We start from the raw sequence: 23398 nt of genomic DNA, 5'->3' as shown, positions 1-23398 counted from the left end.
TGGCTTGAGTCAGCCCGGGTGGGTCTGGTCACTGCTCAGGTCAGTTGTGCCAATGATATGGACTCAACAGGAACAAAAGCAGGGCACACCTGAGCTAACTTGATTGTCCAGACCATATCCAACTTAGAGTTACTTTTTGGAGAAAACAAGTCATTTTAGAGGAACTTTCTAACCAGCTTGTTCATTTATCTCCTAAGCCCTTAAAAGTTGCAAGACTGATTCCTAAACTTTTAAAAAAAATTATCTTTACTTATTTATTTGGGTAGAGACAGCAAGAAGTCGAGAGGGAAGGAGGTGATAGGGAGAGAGACAGAGAGACACCTGCTTCACCACTTGTGAAGCTTTCCCCTGTAGGTAGGGCCCGGGGGCTCGAACCCAGGTCCTTGTGCATTGTAACATGTGTGCTCAACCAGGTGCACCACCACCCAGCTCCCATAAACTTTTTTCTTTTTGTGTGTTTTTTTTTTTAAAAGAATAAATGTAAACCAGGTGCAGAGCCTGGGAGATACAAGCTAAGAACCCCCTGTACACACCCTCTGTCCCAAGCTCACAGTGACACTACCTGGTCTGGTGAGATGTGTATTTTCTGTGTTCCAAAGACTCTTGGTCTTGGGGCCAGAGATAGCTCACACTTTACCACACAAGAAAGCCTGGGTCTGAGTCCTTGGCCACCACATTGGAGCCTCATGCAAAGGGAAAGCTGCATGAGCAGTGGAGTGATGTTGTGGTACTTCTCTAGTGGGATTGGACACAAAGAAAGAAGGAAAACCAAAGACACTCGGTGCCAAATTGCCGAGATGCTGCCGCACAGTGTTGTTTGGGGGGCCTCTAAGCACGAACTTGGGTCTTGTTGTTTTACTTTCCTCTCAAAGACCTCTGTTACTTAGGAGAAAGACACTCTCAGGGGATCAGAAACATTACCACAAATGCTTGTTTCTCTGGGGAAGAACCTTGGGGGGGAGGGGGTGGTGGCGGAAACTCAGCCTGTGTGGAGACTGACATTAGGCACCTTTGCCGGAAAGACACCTCATAAGTGATGGCAAAACTCTTAAGATGAGACCACAACTTTCATCTGTTTATGTGACAATGGTGTTCTCTCTGCAAGGTCAAAACACCCCTGGAAATTTAGTTATGTTGCCTACCCTCTGAGGAGTGATGGTGCTGACACCCCTCCTGCCCACTCTCCCACCCCCATTTTTTGCCAACTACCTATTTTGAAGGCCAGTAGAGTGTGAGGCGATGACTCAAGCATGTCGGTTAGGGGCAGGGAGGCAAGTCACAGACTCCAGTCAGTGGGTCCTGTCTGGTGGTGGGACTGGCCCTGTAGATGCTGATCAGGCATGCCTGTGGGGTTGGCCTCCTCTCTGGCAGTTGCCACCTGGGTTCAGCATGGCCAGTGATGCACTTCATAATGGCCACACACAGCTGCCCAGGGGAGTGGCTGATCAGAAGCCACAATTAGGGCCTCTTGGGAGCCCAGAGCTCCCAGCGCCCCGTCCCCAACAGCAGGCAAGGTACTCCACATTGAGTCATGTTAGTTTGGCAGTCCAGACTGCACTCATGGGGGAGGTCACGCCTGTGTGAACAAGGGCTGCTTCCGGCTGAGGTCCCCACATGGCCTTAGATTTAACATGAAGACGGCCCAGGGAGCTAGCTAAGCACCGTGTCCACCCTGCTTCGGGGGTCTTGAATCCATCCCTTTTTCTAGTTCAGCAACAGAGGAATGTCCAGCTTTGTGAATTCCATGGCTCAACAAAAATCTGCTTTTGGGAGTCGGGTGGTGGCACAGCAGGTTAAGTGCACATGGCGCAAAGCACAAGGACCAGCATAAGGATCCCAGTTTGAGCCCCTGGCTCCTCACCTGCAGGGGGGTCGCTTCACAGGCGGTGAAGCAAGTGTGCAAGTGTCTTTCTTTTCTCCTCTGTCTTCCCCTCTTCTCTCGATTTCTCTCTGTCCTATCCAACAACGATGACATCAACAACAATAAAACAACAGGGCAACAAAAGGGAATAAATAAATAAAATAAAAATAAAATAAAAAATTAAAAAAAAAAGAAATTTGCTTTTAATGCCTTCGTGTTCTAAAGATTAGACTGGGGGTGGGAAAGCGCAGGAAGAGCAGTGCCTTTTGGAAAAAGAAATACCCCCACACAAAGTCCTTTGTGCTTCAAACGTTCCTTGCAGCTTCACTGACCATAGGATCTTGTGTGAGTTTTTGTGAAATGGTTAAGCCAAGAATTTCCGTTGCAAATATTTCTGCAGTGATTTCGTCTGGAAGTTCATCTTCATAACAGATTTTTGAACCTAGCCACACAAGAAAAGAAAGCACATGCCTTTATGATAATGAGGTTTCTAGCTCAGAAGCATGAAATAAAAACATACAGGGAAATCATGCTACAAAGTGAAAGATGTTTTATGCTATGGGCTGACTTTGGGTCCTTGAAAACTGGGTGGAGATAAGTCTGAGCCTGTCCATTATGGTTCTGATGCCCAAATCTGTGCCAATGTCATCGGGTCTGCAACTACAGAGCACCACTGATATCACTGTTTTGAGATGCTTTGGAATGCAACATAATTTTTTTTAGATATTTATTTTATTTATTTATTTCCTTTTGTTGCCCTTTTTTATTGTTGTAGTTATTATTGTTGTCATCATTGTTGTTGGATAGGACAGAGAGAAATGGAGAGAGGAGGGGGAAGACTGAGAGGGGGAGAGAAAGATAAACACCTGCAGACCTGCTTCACAGCTTGTGAAGCGACTCCCCTGCAGGTGGGGAGCCAGGGCTCGAACTGGGATCCTTATGCCGGTCCTTGTGCTTTGCGCCACCTGTGCTTAACCCGCTGAACTACAGCCTGGCAACATAAATTTTTAATAATTTGGAAGGCTGTATTCCGAGGTTCCCAGTGTATGAGGTAAAGGAAGCTTATAAGTTGGAAAGGACCAAAATGATGCTGGAATTCAGAGTTGTCTGGATTTAAGAGTTCTGCTCAACCTTTTTTTTTTTCCTCCAGGGTTATCACTGGGGCTCAGTACCTGCACAATCCACTGCTTCTAGTGGCCATTTTTTCCATTTTTGTTGCTGTTGTTGGATAGGACAGAGAGAAATTGAGAGGGGAGGGGAAGCAGAGCGGGAGAGAGAAAGACAGACACCTGCAGACCTGCTTCACTGCTTGCAAAGTGGCCCCCCCTGCAGGTGGGGAGCCAAGGGCTTGAACCAGGATCTTTGTGCTTCCTACTATATGTGCTTAACCCAGTGTGCTACTGCCCAGTGCCCCTCTGCTCAACTTTTAAACTAGGGACAGATGGTAAAAGGAGAAGGAGAAGGAAGCCTGGTGAGGCATTTTGGCTTCCCAATTTGGGTCTCAGCCCTGGTGTAGGCTCTGACCACTAACTACAGGGTCAGAGCCAGAGGTCAAAGGTCACAATCCACCCCAAGCCTGTCAGTAGACATTGTGGCCCAGAATTTCTATTTAGGGTTTGGGGAGATAGCACAATGGTCATGTAATAGACCCTTATACCTGAGGCTCTAAGGTCCCAGATTTAATCCCCAGCATGACTATAATAAGCCAGAACTGCTATCTGTGTGTGTGTGTGTGTGTGTGTGTGTGTGTGTGTGTGTGTGTCTCTCTCTCATTAAAATAAAATAAACACGGAGCAGGAAGTACTGCATCCAGTTGAGTGCACGTGTTATAATGTACAAAGACCTGGTTCAAGTCCTCTGCCCCACCCTGCAGCAGCGAAGCTCTGCAGGTGGTAAAGCAGTGCTGCAGGTGTCTCTCTTTCTCTCTCCCTATCTACCCTTTCCCTTCAATTTCTCTCAGTCTCTCAAGAAAATAAATAAATAAATAAATAAATAAATAAAACCAAACATAAAAAATAAAAGAATTTGTTTAGATTGGTTTCTCCTGAGTTTTAATTCACAACATAACAACAACAAGAGGTTCATTTCTGTTTTTTAAATTTTTAAAAATATTTATTTATTTATTCCCCTTTTGTTGCCCTTGTTGTTTTTATTGTTGTAGTTATTAATGTTGTCGTTATTGATGTCGTTGTTGTTGGATAGGACAGAGAGAAATGGAGAGAGGAGAGGAAGACAGAGAGGGGGAGAGAAAGATAGACACCTGCAGACCTGCTTCACCACTTGTGAAGCGACTCCCCTACAGGTGTGGAGCCGGGGGCTTGAACTGGGATCCTTCTGCCTGTCCTTGCGCTTCGTACCACCTGTGCTTAACCCGCTGTGCTACCGCCTCACTCCCTCAGGTTCATTTTTTCCCCTCCATCCTCTGACAGGAAAAGAGAATGGGATGATCTTTCAAAACTTTCAAGTTTGGGCAGCATGCCCCTTGACCTTATCCAAGTTGCTCCCCACAATACTTGTTCTGAAACAACTTCCCCATTGTAGCCTCTGCTGGAAGCCAACCCCCAACCCACCCCACAACCCCCGCCCCAAAGTGGAGGAGTGGTAGAGCCATCAGTGGAAGGAAAGGGAGAGCCAGCCTTGGCAGCCCAGGAGCCAGAGCTTTCATGTCTGCTTGCTGGGCCTTTCATGACTTATTCATGGTGGGTCCTCAACAGATGGGCTTTGTTGAGTGCACAACAGTGAGAGCCGCTTGCCCCAGTCAAGAGAAGCAAATGCACTTGCATGGAGGACAAATTAGGGCACAGGGCCACAGGCCCAGGTAGAGCCAACCTTGGTACCTTTGTAAGAGGAAGCAGCAGGCTCGGATTTCCAACCTTCAGGGTTCAGGCCAAACAGGGTAGCAAAGCAGTCGGACATCTCCTCTTCTGTCATGTGCTCACCTGGGTGTCACAGTGCAAAGAAAGGTTGGCATGCTGGTTTTGGGGAATAGTAAGTTCCATTTATTTATTTCCAGGGAGACAGTAAAGCAGTTTAGCAATATGCTGTCACCCCTGAGGCTCCAAAGTTCTAAATTCAATCCCAGGGGCCACACGGTGAGACAGCCAGCTGAATACACACCTTACCAGATTCAGTTCCTGGCAGCACTAGCAACCAGAGCTGAGCAGTGCTCTGGTATAACAACAGTAGCAGCAGCAACAACAACAGCAACAGGAGATTTTATTTATTCGATTAGGAGATGGCTCACCCGGTAGAGAACACACTTCACCATGTTAGAGGACCCAGGTGCCAGTCCTTGGCACCATATGGAGGCATCATACAGAGCACCAGGGGAAGCTTTATGAATGGTGAAACAGTTCTGTGGCTTCTCTTCCTCCCTTTTAAAAAAGATTTATTAACAACACACAGAGTGAAAAAGAGAGGATGGGGTAGGTGGAGAGGAGCATCATTCCAGCACATACAATACTGGGAATCAAACTCGAAATCTCATGCTTGTAAATTCAAACCTAGCCATTGTGCCACCTCTTGAGTTGTTGTATCTGAAAATAAATAAATAAATAAATAAATAAGTAAATAAAGAGGGTGGTCTCAGAGATAGCACAATGGATAAGGCACTGGACTCTCAAGCATGAGGTCCCAAGTTCTATCCCTAGTAGTACATGTATCAGGGTGATGTCTGGTTCTTTCTCTCTCTCCTCTTATCTTTCTCATTAATAAATAAAATTTTAAAAAATTTTAAAGAGGGGGCCAGGTGGTGGCACACCTGGTTAAGTGCACACACTACAGTGTGCAAGGACCCGGGTTCAAGTCCCTAGTACCCACCTGCAGGGGGAAAGTTTCATGAGTGGTGAAGCAGGGCTGCAGGTGTCTCTCTGTCTCTCTCCCTCTCTCTATACCCCTCACCTCTCAATTTCTCACTGTCTCTATCCAATAATAAATAAAAATTTAAAGAGGGAAAAGAAAAAGAAATCTGCCATGAGCCATGGTATAGCACAGATGTGAAGCCCAGCATTATATATATTATTGCCACCAAGGTTATTGCTGAGGCTGGGTGCCTTACACAATAAATTCCTGGCTCATGGTAGTCATATTTCCTTCCTTCCTTCCTTCCTTCCTTCCTTCCTTCCTTCCTTCCTTCCTTCCTTCCTTCCTTCTTCTTCTTTTTCTTCTTCTTCTTCTTCTTCTTTTGGTGGGACAAGTAAAAACAGAGAAATTGAGAAGAAAGGGGAGGGAAAGAAGGGGGGCAATTGTACGCTCTCTACTGGGTGTGCTATAGCCTGGTCCCAAATATTGTTTATTTTATAGACAGATAGACGACAGACAGATAGATAGATACCAGAGCACATTTCAGCTCTTGCATATGGTGGTGCCAGCGATCAAACCTGGGACCTCAGATATACCAGTCCTGTGCTCTAATGCTAATCTATCTTCCAAACCTAATACTAAAATTTTTAAACACTGGTAGGCTAAAAATAAATAATTAATTAATTTCCTCCAGGGTAATCACTGGGGGCTTGGTACTAGCACTACGAATCCACTGCTCCTGGTGGCCATATTTTCCATTTTGTTGGCTAGGACAGAGAGAAATTGAGGGAGTGGAGGAGAGAGAAAGGGGAAGAGAAAGATAGCCATCTGTAGACTTGCTTCACTACTTGTGAAGGGACCCCCACCCCTTGTGCCTTGTACTATGTGCGCTTAGCCTGGTGTACCACTGCCCAGCCCCCTTAATATTTAATTTAATAATTTATCAGATAGAGACAGTGAGAAGCTGACATGGAAGGGGGTGATAGAGAAGGAGAGACACCTGCAGCCCTGCTTCACACTTGTGAGGCTTTCTTCCTGCAAGTGGGGACTGAGGGCTCAAACCAGGGTCACTGAACATGATAACAAATGTGCCCAACCAGGTGCTCCACCGCCAAGCCCCAGCGGATATTTTTTTTGGATAGAGACAGAGAATTTGAGAAGGAAGGGGAAACAGGAGGAAGAGAAAGAGAGACACCTACCACACTGCTTCATTACTGTGATGCTTCCCCACCCCCAGCCCCGCATAGGTGGGGACCAGAGGCTGGGATCCGCGTGCCCTATAATATGTGAGCTTTACCTGATTTGCCACCACCTGGCCCCCACTGGTAGTTCCTTAAGTATAGTGTCAGAATTCAGTAATGTCATTCAAAGTCTTACACTATTTTCTTCTTCTTCTTCTTTTTTTTTTTTTTTTGTAAGACATAAACCATCTAAGAATCCCAGTATACATAGTTCCTTAATGGTGTCACAAATGGTGACATCATTTCAACTAAGGGAAACCAGTTGGAGCTTGGGTGAGAAACAATGCAATTTGCTGATAAAGACCAGGCCTGGTGGCCCAGCAAAACAGCTCACTTGGATAGCGTGCTGTTTGCCATATACATGACCCAAATTTGAGCCAGGCCATCACATCATTGAAGGAAGTTTTGGTGCTGTAGTCTCTTTCACTTTCTGCTTTTTCTGTTTCTTCCCCCAGCCCCACCCTGCAAAAGGAAAAAACCTTCAAAACAGAAACAAAAGAAAAAGCACACAAGCATGGCTCTTCTCACAGCCTCTCACATTAGCACCATCAATTTGAGAAAGCCCGTTTTGGCTTTTTCACATAAAACAGTGAGGAAAAATAAGAAGTTTTACTTTGGCGTGGTTTCATTTCACAAATGTCTCCCAACTGTGTGTGAGATCTACAGCTGCCATTTTGTTCCCATTCTATGGGTAAGCACATGAAATTAGAGGTTTCAGGAAGCTGTATGTCATCCTTTGGTTCTCAGGTCATCACCCCCTACAACCTTCCAGTCTGCCAACTGTGCATCCGTGGCTGAGACCCTGTCCAATAATAGCTGCCAGCAGTCTGGCTGCCCAGACTCCCTTCTCTCTGGTAGGAATGACTATCCTGAGACAGCCTACTTATTTTTTTACTTACTTACTTAATTTATTTATTCCCTTTTGTTGCCCTTGTTGTTTTATTGTTGTAGTTATTATTGATGTTGTTGTTGTTGGATAGGACAGAGAGAAATGGAAAGAGGAGGGGAAGACAGAGAGGGGGAGAGAAAGACAGACACCTGCAGACCTGCTTCACCGCCTGTGAAGTGACCTTGCAGGTGGGGAGCCGGGGGCTCAAACCGGGATCCTTCCGCAGGTTCTTGCTTTGCGCCACGTGCACTTAACCTGCGGTGCTACCGCCCGACTCCCAACCTACTTCTTTTCTTTCTTTCTTTTTTTTTTTTTTTACCAGAACACTGTTCAGTTCTGGCTTATGATGGTGTATGGGATTGAACCTGGGACGTTGGAGTCTCAGGCATGAAAGTCTGTTTGCATAACCATTATGCTATCTACCCTCTGCCCGACAACCTACTTCTAGGTTTACCTTTGGTCAACAGCAGTCTCAGTAAATCCTCTCTTCGTATAACCTTTTTGCCTTTTGAGTTGGAGAAACCCAGAATGTTAAAGCTCTGCTGGATGCCACTCATGGTGTTACCAAAAGGTGGTCGGTGGTTGACGTACACTTTGAGGAAATCTGGCAAGTTGATTTTGTCAATGAGTTTTCCAGTATCCACATACTCACTAAATCTGATTTCGTTAAACATATTGTCAATCTAGGAGAAAGGTTTTGAAAAAAGAGATTTCAGTAGACAGAAAAGACAGAATGTAGGGGCTAGTGGTGCAAAGCCATACTCTGCCCAAAATTCCCATGTTATGGTCTGGAAGGTAGCACAGTGGCTAAAGTACTGGAATTAGAAGCATGAGGCCCTGAGTTTGTTTCCTGACACCCTGGGAATCTGAATTATGCTGATTTCTTTTCCTCTTCTCTCCCTTATCATAAAGAAATAAATATTTTAAAAATTCATGTATGGGGGTTGGGTAGTAGCATAGTGGATTAAGCTCACATGGTATGAAGCACAGGAGGCGTAAGGATCCTGGTTTGAGCCCCTGGCTTCCCACCTGCAGGGGAGTCACTTCACCAGTGGAGAAGCAATTCTGCAGGTGTCTGTCTTGCTCTCCCCCCTGTCTTCCCCATCTCTCTTGTTTTCTCTCTTGTTCTATCCAACAACAACAATAACAATAATGACAACAAGGGCAACAAAAATGAGAAAAAATGGCCTCCAGGAGCAGTGGATTCATAGTGTAGGCACCAAGCCCCAATGATAACACTGGAGGAAAAAAAAATCATGTATGACTTCGGGATCCCCAAAACTTTACTATTAAAGTCTTGCCAGAAGCCTCAATGATAACTAGCTGATTAAACATATCTTGTATGATATATGTACCACAAAAGGTATTCCTACAATAACATAGAGAAAGGAGAATGTGGGTGCCAGGTGGTGGCGCACCTGGTTGAGCACATGTTACCATGAGCAAGGGACCTTTCCACCTGCAAGGGGAAAGCTTTGTGAGTGGTGAGGCAGGGCTGCAGGTGTCTCTCGGTCTCTCTCCCTCTCACTCCCCCTTCCCTCTCGATTTCTGGCTGCCTCTATCCAATAAGAAAATAAAGATAATAAAGAAAAATAAAAAGAGAAAGGAGAATGTGGGCTGGGGAGACAGAATAATGGTTCTGCAAGAGCCCTTCACCTGAGACTACCAGTTCCCAGGTTCAATCCCTAGCACCAACAAAACCAGAATTAAGCAGTGCTCTGGTTAAAAAAAATGTCATTATAAAACTTATTAAGAAAGAGAAATAAAAAAAAAAAAGAAAGAGAAATAAACTTAGAGTCCATTTATGTAAACTATACATTTATGTCATCTGTTTATAAAAAAAAAAAATCCATGTTAAAAGTGTATCTGTGGGAGTCGGGCAGTGGCGCAGCAGTTTAAGCGCACGTGCCGCAAAGCACAAGGACCAGCGTAAGGATCCCGGTTCGAGCCCCCCGGCTCCCCACATGCAGGGGAGTCACTTCACAAGTGGTGAAGCAGGTCTGCAGGTGTCTGTCTTTCTCTCCCCTTCTCTGTCTTCCCCTTCTCTCTCCATGTCTCTCTGTCCTATCCAACGACATCAATAACCACAACAATGTTAAACAAGGGCAACAAAAGGGAAAATAAATAAATATAAAAATAAAAAAAAAAAAAGGGTTAAGTGCACGTGGCGCAAAGCACAAGGTTCAGTGTAAGGATCCCTGTTCAAGCCCCCGGCTCCCCACCTGCAGGGGTGTCGCTTCACAAGCGGTGAAACAGGTCTGCAGGTGTCTGTCTTTCTCTCCCTCTCTCTGGCTTCCCCTCCTCTCTCCATTTCTCTCTGTCCTATCTAACAACAGCGACATCAATAACAACAATAACTATAATAAAACAACAAGGGCAACAAAAGGGAAAAATAAATATTTAAAAAAAAAAGAGGCAAGGAAGGGTTCTCTTGCACATTACACAGAGCATGACCTGCCGGCAACCAAATTTCAGCCTTCCGCAAGAGAATACATTTCTGTTGTTTTTAGCTCTATAGTTTGTGGAGTTGGCTTGAATGCACTTCTACTTTGCCCATACTGTCAGCATCGCAGGAACCTGCTGTCACTGCATCACTGCTCACTTAGGCACCTCATAGTGGGTCAACCACCTCCTCGCTTCGTAAAGCAGAGATTGGTTTTGTTTGAAAGGTAGACTCCCTAATGATCTACACATCAGTTTATGTGACTGCAAATAATTCAGTTAATAGAAGATCTCTGGCCTAAGTGAGTGTCTTAAGATTATGTATTTATTTATTTACTTACTTATTTATCTATTTTTACTTATTCAGTTTTGGATAGGACAGAGAGAAACAGAGAGTGAAGGGGGAGATAGAGAGGGAAAGAGAAAGACAGACTCCTATAGCATTGCTTCACTGCTTGTGAACCTTTTTCCCTGCAGGAGGGGACTAGGGGCTTGAACTTGGCCCTTGTACATTATAACATGTACTCTACCAGGTGTGTTACCACCTGACCCCCAGCATGATGCTTTTTTCCTTTCTTTTTCTTAAAATATTTACTTCTTTCTTATTGGCTAGAAACAGAAATTGAGGGGGAGAGGTAGAGAGGAAGAGAGACAGAGAGATACCTGCATCCCTGTTTCCCCATTTGTGAAGCTCTCCCCCTGCAGGTGGAGACTGGGGGTTTGAACCTGGGTCCTTGTGCACTGTAATGTGAGCATTCAACCAGGTGTGCCACCACCTGGCTCCCCAGTGTTTTTTTTCTTTCTTTCTTTCCTTTTCAGTTTTTATCCTGAACATTTTATAGGTAAGGAGCATTACATGTTACATATATGCAACTTTTATGATGTAATCTGAAAAATAAACACCAATAAAACAACCATTCAACAAAATTGGAGCCTGGTAGTGGTGTATCTAGTAGGCAAGTGTTTGGTTAGCCTAGAAAATAAAAAGAATCAAATTACTAAGATTAGAAATGAAAGAGGTATTGTAAGTATAACTTTATAGAAATATCATGCAGTGCTATGGGGGCTGGATGGGGGTGCTTCTGACAAAGCATACACATTACAATGCACAAGGACCCCCGTTCAAGGCCCTAGTCCTACATGCAGGATAGAAGTTTCACAACTGGAGAAACAGTACTGCATGTCTATCTCTCTCTCTCCTCTGCCTTACCTTTCCCTCTCAATTTCTCAGTCTCTTTCCAAAATAAATTAAAAAAAAAATTTTTTTTAAGTACTATGGGGCCAGGCAGTGGCACATCTGGTTGAGTGCACACACTACAGTAGGCCGATCCAGGTTCAAGTCTCCAGTCTCCACCTGTAGGGGGCATACCTCACAAGTAGTGAAGCAGTGCTGTATGCTGTGTCTCTTTTTCTTTTCTCTCTCCTTCCTACTACCTTCCTTCCTTCCTTCTTTCTTTCCCCTTTCTTTCTTTCTTTCTTTCTTTCTTTCTTTCTTTCTTTCTTTCTTTCTTTCTTTCTTTCTGCCTCCAGGGTTATTGCTGGGGCTCAGTACTCGCACTATGAATCCACTGCTCCTGGAGGCCATTTTCCCCTTGTTATTGTTACTGTTATTATTGTTGGATATGACAGAGAGAAATGGAGACAGAAGGGGGAGACAGAGAGGGGGAGAGAAAGACAGACACCTGCAGGCCTGCTTCACTGCTTGTGAAGCGACTCCCCTGCAGGTGGGGAGCCGGGGGCTCGGACCAGGATCCTTGTGCCAGTTCTTGCTCTTTGTGCCATGTGCACTTAACCCACTGCACTATCGCCCGGCCCTGGTGTCTCTCTCTCCTTTTTCTTTCGTCTTCTCCTTCTCCTCCTTCTCCTTCTTTTTTTTTTTGTTTGCTTCCAGGGTTATCGCTGGGGCTCAAACCCACTGCTCCTGGAGGCCATTTTTTCCCCCATAATTGCTATTGTTGTTGCTGGATAGGACAGAAAGAAATTGAGAGAGGAGGAAAATACAGAGACGGGGAGAGAAAAATAGACATCTCCAGACTTGCTTCACTACTTGTGAAGCAATCCCCCTGCAGATGGGGAGCTGGGGGCTCGAACCAGGATCTTTGAGTGGATCCTTGAGTTTTTGTACTATGTGCGTTTAACCTGGTGCACTACTGCCTGGCCCCCCTCTCTCTTTTCCTTTCTACCTCCCTCTTCCCTTTCAAAATAATAAATATTTCTATCCAAAATAATAAATAAATAAAATATTTTTATCCAAAATAATAAAGGGCAGGGGTAGATAACATAATGATTATGCAAAATGACTCTCATGCCTGAGACTCCAAAGTCCCAGGTTCAATCCCCTGCACTACCATAAGCCAGAGCTGAGCAGTACTCTGGTCAAAATAATAATACATAAATAAATAAATAAATAAATAAATAAATATTTTAAAAAGAGTGCTCCTGGTCCCCACCTGCAGGGGGGAAGCTTTGAGTGGTGCAGCAGTACTGCAGGTGTCTCTCTTCCTCTCCATCTCCCCCACCCATCTCAATTTCTCTGTCTCTAATAAAAATAAGTAAAAATTTTTAAAATGTCTGAAGAGACTTGATTTATCAATAGTAATAATAATAATAATAAGAGAAAAAGAAAAAATAAAATCCAGGGACCATGTGACTTTACTGCTGAATTCTACCAAATATTTATAATACAATGCCAGGGAGCAAACCCAGGGCCTCTAACATGAGCTCTACCACTGAGCAACCTTCCCCAGCCCGTTTATTTTAAATTTTTATGAGAGAGACAGACAAACCAAAACACTGCTTTACCACCCATAAAATTCCACCTATCTTTTCCTGCATGCTGTCATGTGTGTGGAAGATCAAGTAGAGGGCCTCACACAGCCCTGTGCTGAACCAGTACTGAACCACTTCCCTGGCTCATTTATCAATGTAAGACACATGCTCAAAAACAACAAAATATTATTGAAAAAAGTCATTCAAAATAAATAGAAGATATCTCATGTTTGTGAATTAGACAACTTAACACTTCTAAGATACCAATACTACTATCAAAATCTCAGATATATATTAGGAGATAGAGGGAACCTGAGAGGGAGATAAAAAGAGTACCTGTATGTACTGTTTCACTACTCATGAAACCTGCCTCCCCACCCCCGCAGGTGGGGACTAGGGGAGTAAAACTAGGTCCTTGACATTGTGACATGTGTACTCTTCCAGCTGTACTACTACCCAGCCCTGCTGACTTTTGTTTTTTGGTAGAAACTGGCATGTTGGGTGGGGGTAGATTAGCACAGTGGTTATGCAAAGAGACTGTCATGCCTGAGGCTCCGAAGTCCCAGGTTCAATCGCCAGCACCACCATAAACCAGAGCTGAGCAGTGCTTTGGTGTTTCTCTGTGTCTTTCTCTCTCTGCATCTCTCTCAAAAATAAATAAAATACTTAAAAAAAAATTGGCATGTTAATCCTACTACTCAAATTGCAAGGAACCAAGACTAGCCAAAACAATTTGAGAAAGAAGAACAAACTTGGTACACTCATACCTCCTGATTTCAAAACTTACTGCACAGCTATGGCAATTAGTGCTTTGGGCATAAGGACAGGCATCGAATTTAGTGGAATAGAATTAAGAGCCCAGAAACAAATGCTTTCCTTCATCACCAGTTGATTTTCAACAAGGGTGCCAAGTCAGTTCCACAATTAAATAGTCTTATTAACAAACAGTGCTACATCAGAGCTAAGTAGCTGAGGAGCCACAGTATAAAGTCATGAATCTATCTTGGGTGGGGCGGGGGAGAATACAGGTCCAAGAAGGATGACAGAGGACCTACTGGGGGTTGTACTGTTATATGGGAAACTGGGGAATGTTATGCATGTGCAAATTATTGTATTTACTGTTGAATGTAAAACATTAATTCCCCAATAAAGAAATTTTTAAAAATTCATGAATCTAGAAACCTTCCTTACACCATACACAGAAATTAATATGTGGTCTGAATGTATAAGCTAAAACCGTACAATTGTTAGAAGAAAAATTGGACCAAATCTTATAACTTTGGGTTAGGCAAAGTTTTTTTAGACATGACACCAAAATCACAAAATGACAAAGGGAAAATTGAAGAGGAAGAAAAAAAAAATTGAAAGACTGGACATCATCAAAGTTAAAGATTTATGCTTCAAAAGAAAGTAAAAAGGTCTAGTGAAACAGCTCACTTGGGTAGTGTGCTGCCTTGCCATGTGCATGACCCAGGTTTGAACCCAGCCCCCAGAACACTGAAGGAAATTTCAGTTGTTGTTGCAGGTATGGGGTGGGGGGAGGGCTCTTTGCATGGGGTGCTGCATTTACTTCCACTGCTAGAGACCCCAACTTTAAGAACAGGTTGCAAGAACACAGAGAAACAAGAGCTCGCCAAGGAGAGACCAGACCAGCACTTTTCAGGATACTTTATTGATCGTAAAGATGCTGAGGCTGCTCAATGATTCCTCCTCGAAGAAATATAACTTGGTGAGGTCAGCAAAATAGCTCACCTACATAGCTTGCTTTAGCATAAGTGCCACCCACGAATGAGCTGGACTCCCACCAACTGGAGGAAGTTTCGGTACTGTGGTGCCTTTCCCTCTTTACTTTTCTGTCTTTATTTCTCTCTCTCTGAAAAAGTTGATCCAAGAGGTGAAGCCCCAGTGATGAAGAAAGAGAGAGAGAGAGAAAGAGAGAAGAAAAAGCTTAATGAAGAGTCACTAGCTTAAGGTGAACATGAAAAGGATGTAAGCCACCCAACAAATGCAACTGCTGCACAAATGATTCCTAACTTATTTCTTTCTGATTTGGAAAGTCATACTTTTTGCATTTTCTTTGCACCACCTAAGCTTAACCTGCTGTGCTACTGCCTGACTCCCACTTTTTGCATTTTCAAATATCTCTAGAATGAGCAAAGGTGCTGGCACAGCTGTGGACTCAAATAGAGATGTGGTAGGTATGCGGGTATCTATATAACAAGCAAGTGCATGGAAAGATAAAGGTAAAGATAAGTACACAAGACACTCCCCACTGTCATCAGCGTGTACAGTGTCTCTGTTCATGCACACTGCAGGTGACCAAAAACCCAGAAACCTGAACTCTGCCTGCAAAGGGTTAAAAATGAGTTGCTTATTTTTTTTTTTTTAATATCTATATTTGAAACTAGTGTCTCTCCCAGTAAACTGTGAGACTTGGAATTTCACAGAGAGTACGAGAGCCACACACAAGGAGTAATTTCTGCCCAGAACATAAACTCCACTTTGATCTGAGGGAAGGAATCAGAATGTAAATCTATGTTTGTCCATATTTGTCAGTAGGTCACCAATTTCTCTGTTCCAAAAATAAAAACAGAAGAAAATGGGAAGAGGACCAGTTTGAAGGATAGTGTATGTCTAAGGCACCCTGTGTCTTGGCTTGGCCTAGAATAGCAAGAAGAAAATGCAAACTTTCTCCAATCCAACTGTTTAGTTACAGCTTTCAGTGAAATATTTGGGATACTGTCTTTGTATTTTTTTCTGTACATATAATATATATATGTATATATTTGAAATTTTGGTATCATAAAGATATAGTTTAATATCTTTATTTTTTTCCTTTTAACACTATGCCTTAGCAATCCACCACTATTTTCAAAGAAGCCACATAGTCTCAATGTAACATTCCAGGCAGGGGCTTCTGAAATAACATGGTTGGCTAGGATACAAATGATCTAAAACTGATATTACGTTAGTAGCTTTAAATGGTAACACTTCCATATATAATATTTGTTGAGTTATATGTTGCAAAGTTTATATGTTAAATTATGCATAATTTAATGTATAAATAAGACACTATCAGCTGCATGTTGTTTACATAGTGTAGAATATAATTTTAATAGTATTATTCTATGCATACACTATGACTTACTATGTACCAATAGAGAGTGGAGCTAAAAATAAACACTGGCCTCACCATTTTCTCTGTGACTTTGGGTGAGTAACTTATAACCCTCCATTCTTAGTTTACTCATCTTGAAAATAGGGGTGATGTGGCAAAATGTGTTGGATTGTTTTTGAGATATGGACTGACAATGTCTGCAAGTGCTTGATATAAACCTAACCTATCAAGCTCAGAAGCTTTGCTATTCTTGTGCTTATTAAGCTTTTGGTGCCCTTGTCAATTATTAATACATGACATATAATATGAATTACAATTTATAATTGCATAAGTTTTCATGTCAGTAGCATATGCATATTATTAACACATATTGTAATATATGATTTCACTCAATTCAGAGAGTTGAGTGAAATTCTTTACCAAAAAAGGAGCCCCCAGGTGCCTGGAGCTACACAGACCCAGTGAACATTTCCAGCACAAAGCCCTTTGTGGGTAAGTCACCTCTGTGGCTTTCCCCACAGGACTGATCACTGCTCAACCAACAAAGTTGGCAGCTTAGGAAGGGTGGGGGGAAGGTAGGAACCGACATTTCTTTCTCTTCTGAGCCTGCTTTGCAAGTGTTGGCTGAACAGCAGCTTCAGCAGCATGTCTAAACAAAGTCTGAACTTGGGAACGGGAAAGGAGTTTCTGGTTGTGGAGCAGGGGGGTCAGGGACAGCATTGCCAAGGCCCTACGTGAAGGTGACCTGCAGGAACACCCTGGTGGCCTTTGTTGGCATAGTCACATGGTCCATGGTCTGCGGGGCAGTGGTTCAATCCACTAGGGAGCTTGAGGCATTCTGAGTCCTGGGCTTCATCCCAGAAACCTGATTTAACTGTCTGGGGTGGAGTCTGAGCGACTATGGGTTTAACAGCTCCCTGACTTGAACATGTGACCCAGGCTGAGAAGCATGGCTTTAATGCAGGGGTGCAGAGTTAGGCAGGCGCCAGAATGACCCGGTGGGCTTATTAAAAACACAGGCTGCTGGGCCCACCCAAGAGTCTCTGATTCTGAAAGTCAGGGATGAGGGCCAAAACTTGCATTCCTTACAAGTCCTTAGAGGAGGCTAATGCTGCTGGTCTGGGGGTTCCCCAACTTTGAAACCACTGCTCTGAGACCGTGGGGCTTCACAGAGGTAAGGCTTTTGCCAGGAAGAATCATCATGGGGCTTGTGACTTTTCAATGGAGAGGCTGGGGGGTGGGTGGCAGTGGTGTGCACTAGTTCTTGGGCCCACGTCTGTCCCAAAAGAAAAGCAGGAATGATAGCTTGTATCTATTCATATTTCCCCAGCAGTTTAGTTCAGAGTCTGGAAATTCTAGGGGGTACAAAGAAATGTCTACTGAATGAGTAATGTATTCAGACATCAGAAGAGTCATGGCACATTTTTGCATAAATAAACATAATAAAAAAATATGTCATGATTTTCCCGGCAGCCCAATACATCAAGCGCCTGAGAAGAAGGGAGGTCACAGAAGAATTTCTCCTGGAACTTGTGAAAGCCTTGTTTAAAACAATGACTTATTGTCCCCATCAACTTAGTTCAATTTACCAGAAGTTATGTAGCTTTCGGTTCAATGTCTGGCAAGTAAAAGGCAAGTTACTCAATTATTAGAATAGTCCATGACTCTAGGTATTTCTTTTTTTTTTTAATTTAATTTTATTTATTCCCTTTTGTTGCCCTTGTTGTTTTATTGCTGTATTGTTTTGTTGCTGTATTGTTTGATTGCTGTTATTACTGATGTCATTGTTGTTGGATAGGACAGAGAGAAATGGAGAGAGGAGGGGAAGACAGAGAGGGGGAGAGAAAGATAGACACCTACAGACCTGCTTCACTGCCTGTAAAGTGACTCCCCTGCAGGTGGGGAGCCAGAGGCTCAAACCGGGATCTTTACTCCAGTCCTTGTGCTTCGCCCCATGTGTACTTAACTCGCTGTGCTACCACCTGACTCCCCCCACCTTTTTTTAAGACAGAGAGAAGGCAAACAGGCAGAGAGAATGAAAGACCACAGCACTAATGCTTCTTTCAAGGCATTGAAGGGCAGGCTTGAACCTGGGTCACACACGGGACAAAACAGCACACTGTCCAAATAGCTTTTTCTCAAGTTCAGCTTCTTCCATTTTTGAGTGACTACTAAGCGCAGGTGTTCTCATCTCCTGTTAACGAGCAGTAAGGTTGTTTTAATCTTTCTTGTGCAGATCATTACACACTATGTGAGCTTTTCATAGGACACATCCCTGAAAGACGTGCTGAGTCCAAAGGGAAGCATATCCAAAAGGCAGGTGGGGGCCACATACATCACCACATGCAAGGACCTGTGGGATTTTGGAATGCCACTTTGGGCAGAGCCCACAGCCATGGGTGTCCCTGGTCACTTAGACTGCGGGTCTGTTTTGAGTAAAGGGTAGTACATATTCTTGACTGGGTTTTGCAGTGACAAGCAGTGAAGCAGGTTTGCAGGTGTCTCTTTTTCTTTCATTCTCTATTTCCACCTCCCTCTCAGTTTCTTTCTGTCCTATCAAATAAAAAATATAAAGAAAAATAAAGAGGGGAAAAATGGTCTCTAAGAGTGGTGGATTTGTAGAATCAGCCACTGAGCCTCAGATAACCCTGGTGGCAATAAAAAAACAAACAAAAGGTTCAGCAGTTGTGTATTCTCTATACATACCTGGACAACGTCAGAGCGTAACAGAGACTGGTGGGCTACTCTAGTCACCCCAGGATCAAATAGTGATGTCAGGAGTTCCTCATTGTCTGTGGCTCAAATGTGGCCAGTGAACACCATGCAATCATTCATCTGACCAGCATTTGTGAGTGCCCATCTGCTCACACCTCACTGCCAGGAGCGGCCTTACATATTACTGCAAAGTTACTACAAAACCCAGTCAAGGATATGTACTGCTCTGTAAGCGAAACAGACCCACAGTCCAAGTGACCAGGAATACCCATGGCTGTGGGCTCTGCCCCAGAAACCATTCCAAAACCCCACAGGATGAGCTAAATTTATAGACAGAGAAGACAGTCAACTATAGAAATGGTGACCTGTAAGTTTTGACTCCATCTAAAGCATTATAAACATAGCAAGTCTTTCTCACATGAAACAAAAAGAAAAACATTTAAATATAGATTTTGTGGTTGGATGGTGGCTTATCCAGTTGAGTGCACTTGTTACCATGCACAAGGACCTGGGTTCAAGTCTCTGGTCCTTGTCTGTGGGATGAACTTTATTAAGAGTGGTGGAGCAGAGCTACAGGCCACTTTCTCTCTTTTTCTGTCTCTTACAAGTCAAGTGGTCAAGGGGTCAAGTGGTAGCGCAGTGGGTTAAGCGTCACATGCTGCAAAAGCTCAAGGACTGGATACTGGTTCAAGGCCCGCTGCTCCCCACCTGTGGTGGTGGGGGGGTCTTTTTGCAAGCGTTAAAGCAAGTCTGCAGGTGTCTATCTTCCTCTCCCGCTCTGCCTTCCCCTCCTCTCTCAATTTCTCTCTGTCATATCCAAAAACAATGACAGCAATAACAACAATAAAACAATAAGAACAACAACAACAATAAAACAAGGGCAACAAAAGGGAAAAAATGGCCTCCAGGAGCAGTGGATTCCTAGTGCAGGCACTGAGCCCCAGCAATAACCCTGGAGGCAAAAAAAAAGAAAATAGAGAAAAGAAAAAAAGTTTTCCAGGAGCTATGGATCTAGGCACAGGCACTAAGCCTCAGTAATAACCCTGGTGGCAAATAAAAATGAAGATTGTGGCCTCGATCACACTTTGAGGAGGAAGCTTCGGTGTTGTGGTATCTTTCTTTCTTTCTTCCTTTGAAGATTTTATTTATTTATTCATGGGAAATGACAGAAGACAGAGAAAGAACCAGACATCACTCTGGTCCATGTGCTGCCAGGGACTGATTTCGAGACCTCATGCTTGAGAGTCCAAAGCCTTACCCACTGCGCTACCTCCCAGACCACAGTGTTGTGGTATCTTTCCTTCTCTCTTTCATGTCTGCCTCTTGACATCTCTCTGAAAAAAGTTGACCCAGAGCAGTGAAGTCCTATATCAACAAAAAATAAATAAATAATTAAAATGAAGATTTATGGATGAAAGAGGTCAATTGTCGATTGCATGGTGGAAGGTCTAGATTAGTTATTTGATGAGAACGACAACACAGTTATATGGAGCCCTAGTGCCACCTGGGAGCACCATGGCACTGGGGAAAGCTCCATGGATGGAGGAGTGCTGCTGCTGTGCCTCTTTCTTTCTCTCCTGAAATAAGGAAAGTTGGCTCGGAATCAGTAGAACTACATACGTGTGAAGCCTTGGAACCACAGACACACAAAAAAACTTTTGGAGATGTCAAATATTAACATTACACACCAGAAACATACAGTACTACATATTATATGCCAACTATGTACTATTATAAATTTATAACAAATATTACATATTAAATGATAGACTACGATAATGCACCAATTATAATAAAAGCATACATGTTAGGGGCAGGGTGGCAGTGCACTGGTGTAGCACACATGTTGCAATGCTCAAGGTTCCATTCCCTGGGCACCACCTGCAGGGAAAAGCTTTGCAAGTGTCTTTTTTTTAATTAAAAAATTATTATCTTTATTTATTTATTGAATAGAGACAGCCAGGAATCTAGAGAGAAGGGGGAGATAAAGAGGGGGAGAGACAGAGAGACACCTGCAGACTTGCTTCACCACTCGCAAAGCTTTCCCCCTGCAGGTGGGGACTGCGGGCTCGAACCTGGGTCATTGCGCATTGTAACATGTGCGCTCAACCAGGTGTGCCACCACCCGGAACCTGCAGGTGTTTTTCTTTTTCTTTCTCTCTCTATTTCCCCCTTCTCTTGATTTCTGGCCCTCTCTCTCTCTCCCTCTCCCTCTCTCTCCCTCTCCCTCTCTCTCCCTCTCCCTCTCCCTCCCTCTCCCTCTCTCCCTCTCCCTCTCCCTCCCTCTCTCTCTCTCCTTCTCTTTCTCTCTCTCCCTCCCTTCAAGTAAATAAATAAAGATAATTTTAAAAAGTATATATGTTAATGTTAAAAACTTTCAAAAAATGTAATGAAGATTTGTAAGGGAGCCCATGCTTTAGCCACATGTTAGCTGTGCCCTAAGTGCCCCATCTCCATCAAAGACAGGAGAGGTTAGGAGTTCTGTGTCTGGGGGGGTGGGGTGGGGCTATAGTCTTGTCTAATTTAGCTTCAGTTTACCACACTGACTAAACTCCAGTTCCCCAGGTGGTTAAATGATGGAAGAAAAATATAAATAATGTATGGCCTTTGGGGGCTGGCTTGAATCTGTGTCTGACTCTTTTATGCCACCAAATGTTAAAACACTATTAGGCAGGAATGCCTCTGCATGCGACTTCTTGAGGGTAGGGGAACAGCTACATCTTAACAGGAAATGTTTCATTAACCATGACAAACCCTGCCTTTATAAATTTCAGAGTTCTGAAAGCAGTTTTATTGAAACCACTATAAATCTGACATGAAAACAAGAGATCAAAAAGCTCTCCCTTTATAGCTTCAGATAAAGATGGACTCATCAACTAGCAAGGTTTGCACACAGATGTGGTCACATCTGGATCTGGGAAACCATCTCCAAAGTGTAAGTGTATTTTTATGTGGACTAAAAACCCCAGAGTTCAAGGGAAGAGAATACGGAGGGGCGGTGGGGCACTGAAACATTATTTTAGCAGTAGGGAGAAGAGGCGCACAACAGTCAGGGGGAACTTTACAAAAATCATTTCAGGCCCGTGTGTGTGTGTGTGTGTGTGTGTGTGTGTGTGTGTTGTGTTTTTTTGAGGGGGGGGGAGTAGTGGTACCCTTCACTCCTCATTAAAATTCTGATAGCTGGTTAGGTCTTATTATTTTGCCTGATAGGCTAAGTGAGAAAGCTTTTGATAATTACATTCCTGGACCCTCAGCACCCATTTGCTTCCCCCACCTCCCCTATTCCTAGGCTTCACTGGGCTTCATCCCTACAAGATTTTAAAAAAATATTTATTTATTTATTCATTCCTTTTGTTGCCCTTGTTGTTTCATTGTTGTAGTTATTATTTATGTCGTTGTTATTGGATAGGACAGAGAGAAATGGAGAGAGGAGGGGAAGACAGAGAGGAGGAGAGAAAGATAGACATCTACAGACCTGCTTCACTGCTTGTGAAGCGACTCCCCTGCAGGTGGGGAGCTGAGGCTCGAACTGGGATCCTTATGACAGTCCTTGCACTTTGCGCCACGTGCACTTAACCCGCTACACTACCGCCCGATTCCCACCTGCAAGATTCTATTGCTCTCAGAGGACTTTTTTCTTTGAATCACAAATAGAAACAGAGAGGGAGCCAGAGGTTAAGCTCCTCAACTACAGGGGAAACTTTACAAATGGTGAAGCAAGTATCTTTCCCTTTCTATTTGTATCTCTACTAGAAAGAAAGAAAAGAGAGAGAGAGACAGACAGAGAGAGAGAGGAGTGTGGAGAAGAGGAGGGAATGGGAATAAAAGAAAGAATGGCCACTAGGAGCAGTGGAGTTGTCATGTCATGCAGGCACAGAGGTTGATACTCTCCAGTACTGGATTAAACAAAGAAAAGGAAAAACTGGTTCTAGAAAGGGTATTGCAACAAAAAATGATGAGATCAGAGAAACCTTCATCCAAAGGTCTTTTATAATCATATATCCAAAGATAAGGATACAGTGATGAAGATAATAAGAGTGGATGGTATTTTTCAAACATCTGATGTGTGCCTAGGACTATATTAAACAGATTAACTTTGACAAGAGTTCTAGAAGTTGGGTACTACTATCACACTCATTTTATTTATGTATTAAGAAAAAAATGTCTTGGGGGAGTTGGGTGGTAATGCAGCGGGTTAAGCACACGTGGCACGAAGTGCAAGGAACCGGCTTAAGGATCCTAGTTCGAGCCCCGGCTCCCCACCTGCAGGGGAGTAGCTTCAAAGGTGGTGAAGCAGGTCTGCAGGTGTCTATCTTTCTTCCCCCCTTTGTCTTCCCCTCCTCTCTCCATTTCTCTCTGTCCTATCACAATGGGGACATCAATAACAACAACAATAACTACAACAACAATAAAAGAAATAACAAGGGCAACAAAAGGGAAAATAAATAAATAAATAATATATTAAAAATTATAAAAGAAAAAAATATCTTGGTGCCAGGGATCAAACCCAACATGCAAACAATGGGCTCCACCACTCATCTGTCCCACCCCCTCCATTTTGT

The 23398-nt window shown here is 43.5% G+C and overlaps 1 protein-coding gene across 1 annotated transcript in view; it reads right to left on the bottom strand.

Annotated features, from left to right (window-relative positions):
* Nucleotides 1-2046: 2046 nt before the first annotated feature.
* CFAP251 (cilia and flagella associated protein 251) overlaps nucleotides 2047-23398 on the bottom strand; it is a 91618-nt gene continuing 70266 nt past the window's right edge. Inside the window, exons 21-23 of the mRNA XM_060192651.1 lie at nucleotides 8247-8475; nucleotides 4699-4800; nucleotides 2047-2303 (exon numbers count right to left, since the gene is read on the bottom strand). Coding sequence (XP_060048634.1) covers nucleotides 2167-2303; nucleotides 4699-4800; nucleotides 8247-8475 — 468 coding nt within the window. The 3' untranslated portion in view covers nucleotides 2047-2166. The remainder of the gene's footprint in view (nucleotides 2304-4698; nucleotides 4801-8246; nucleotides 8476-23398) is intronic.

This window comes from Erinaceus europaeus, chromosome 6 (genome assembly GCF_950295315.1).
Source record: "Erinaceus europaeus chromosome 6, mEriEur2.1, whole genome shotgun sequence".
NCBI lineage: Eukaryota > Metazoa > Chordata > Mammalia > Eulipotyphla > Erinaceidae > Erinaceus > Erinaceus europaeus.
Note: the sequence above shows the minus strand (reverse complement) of the source record. Positions and strands in the feature narration are given on the sequence as shown.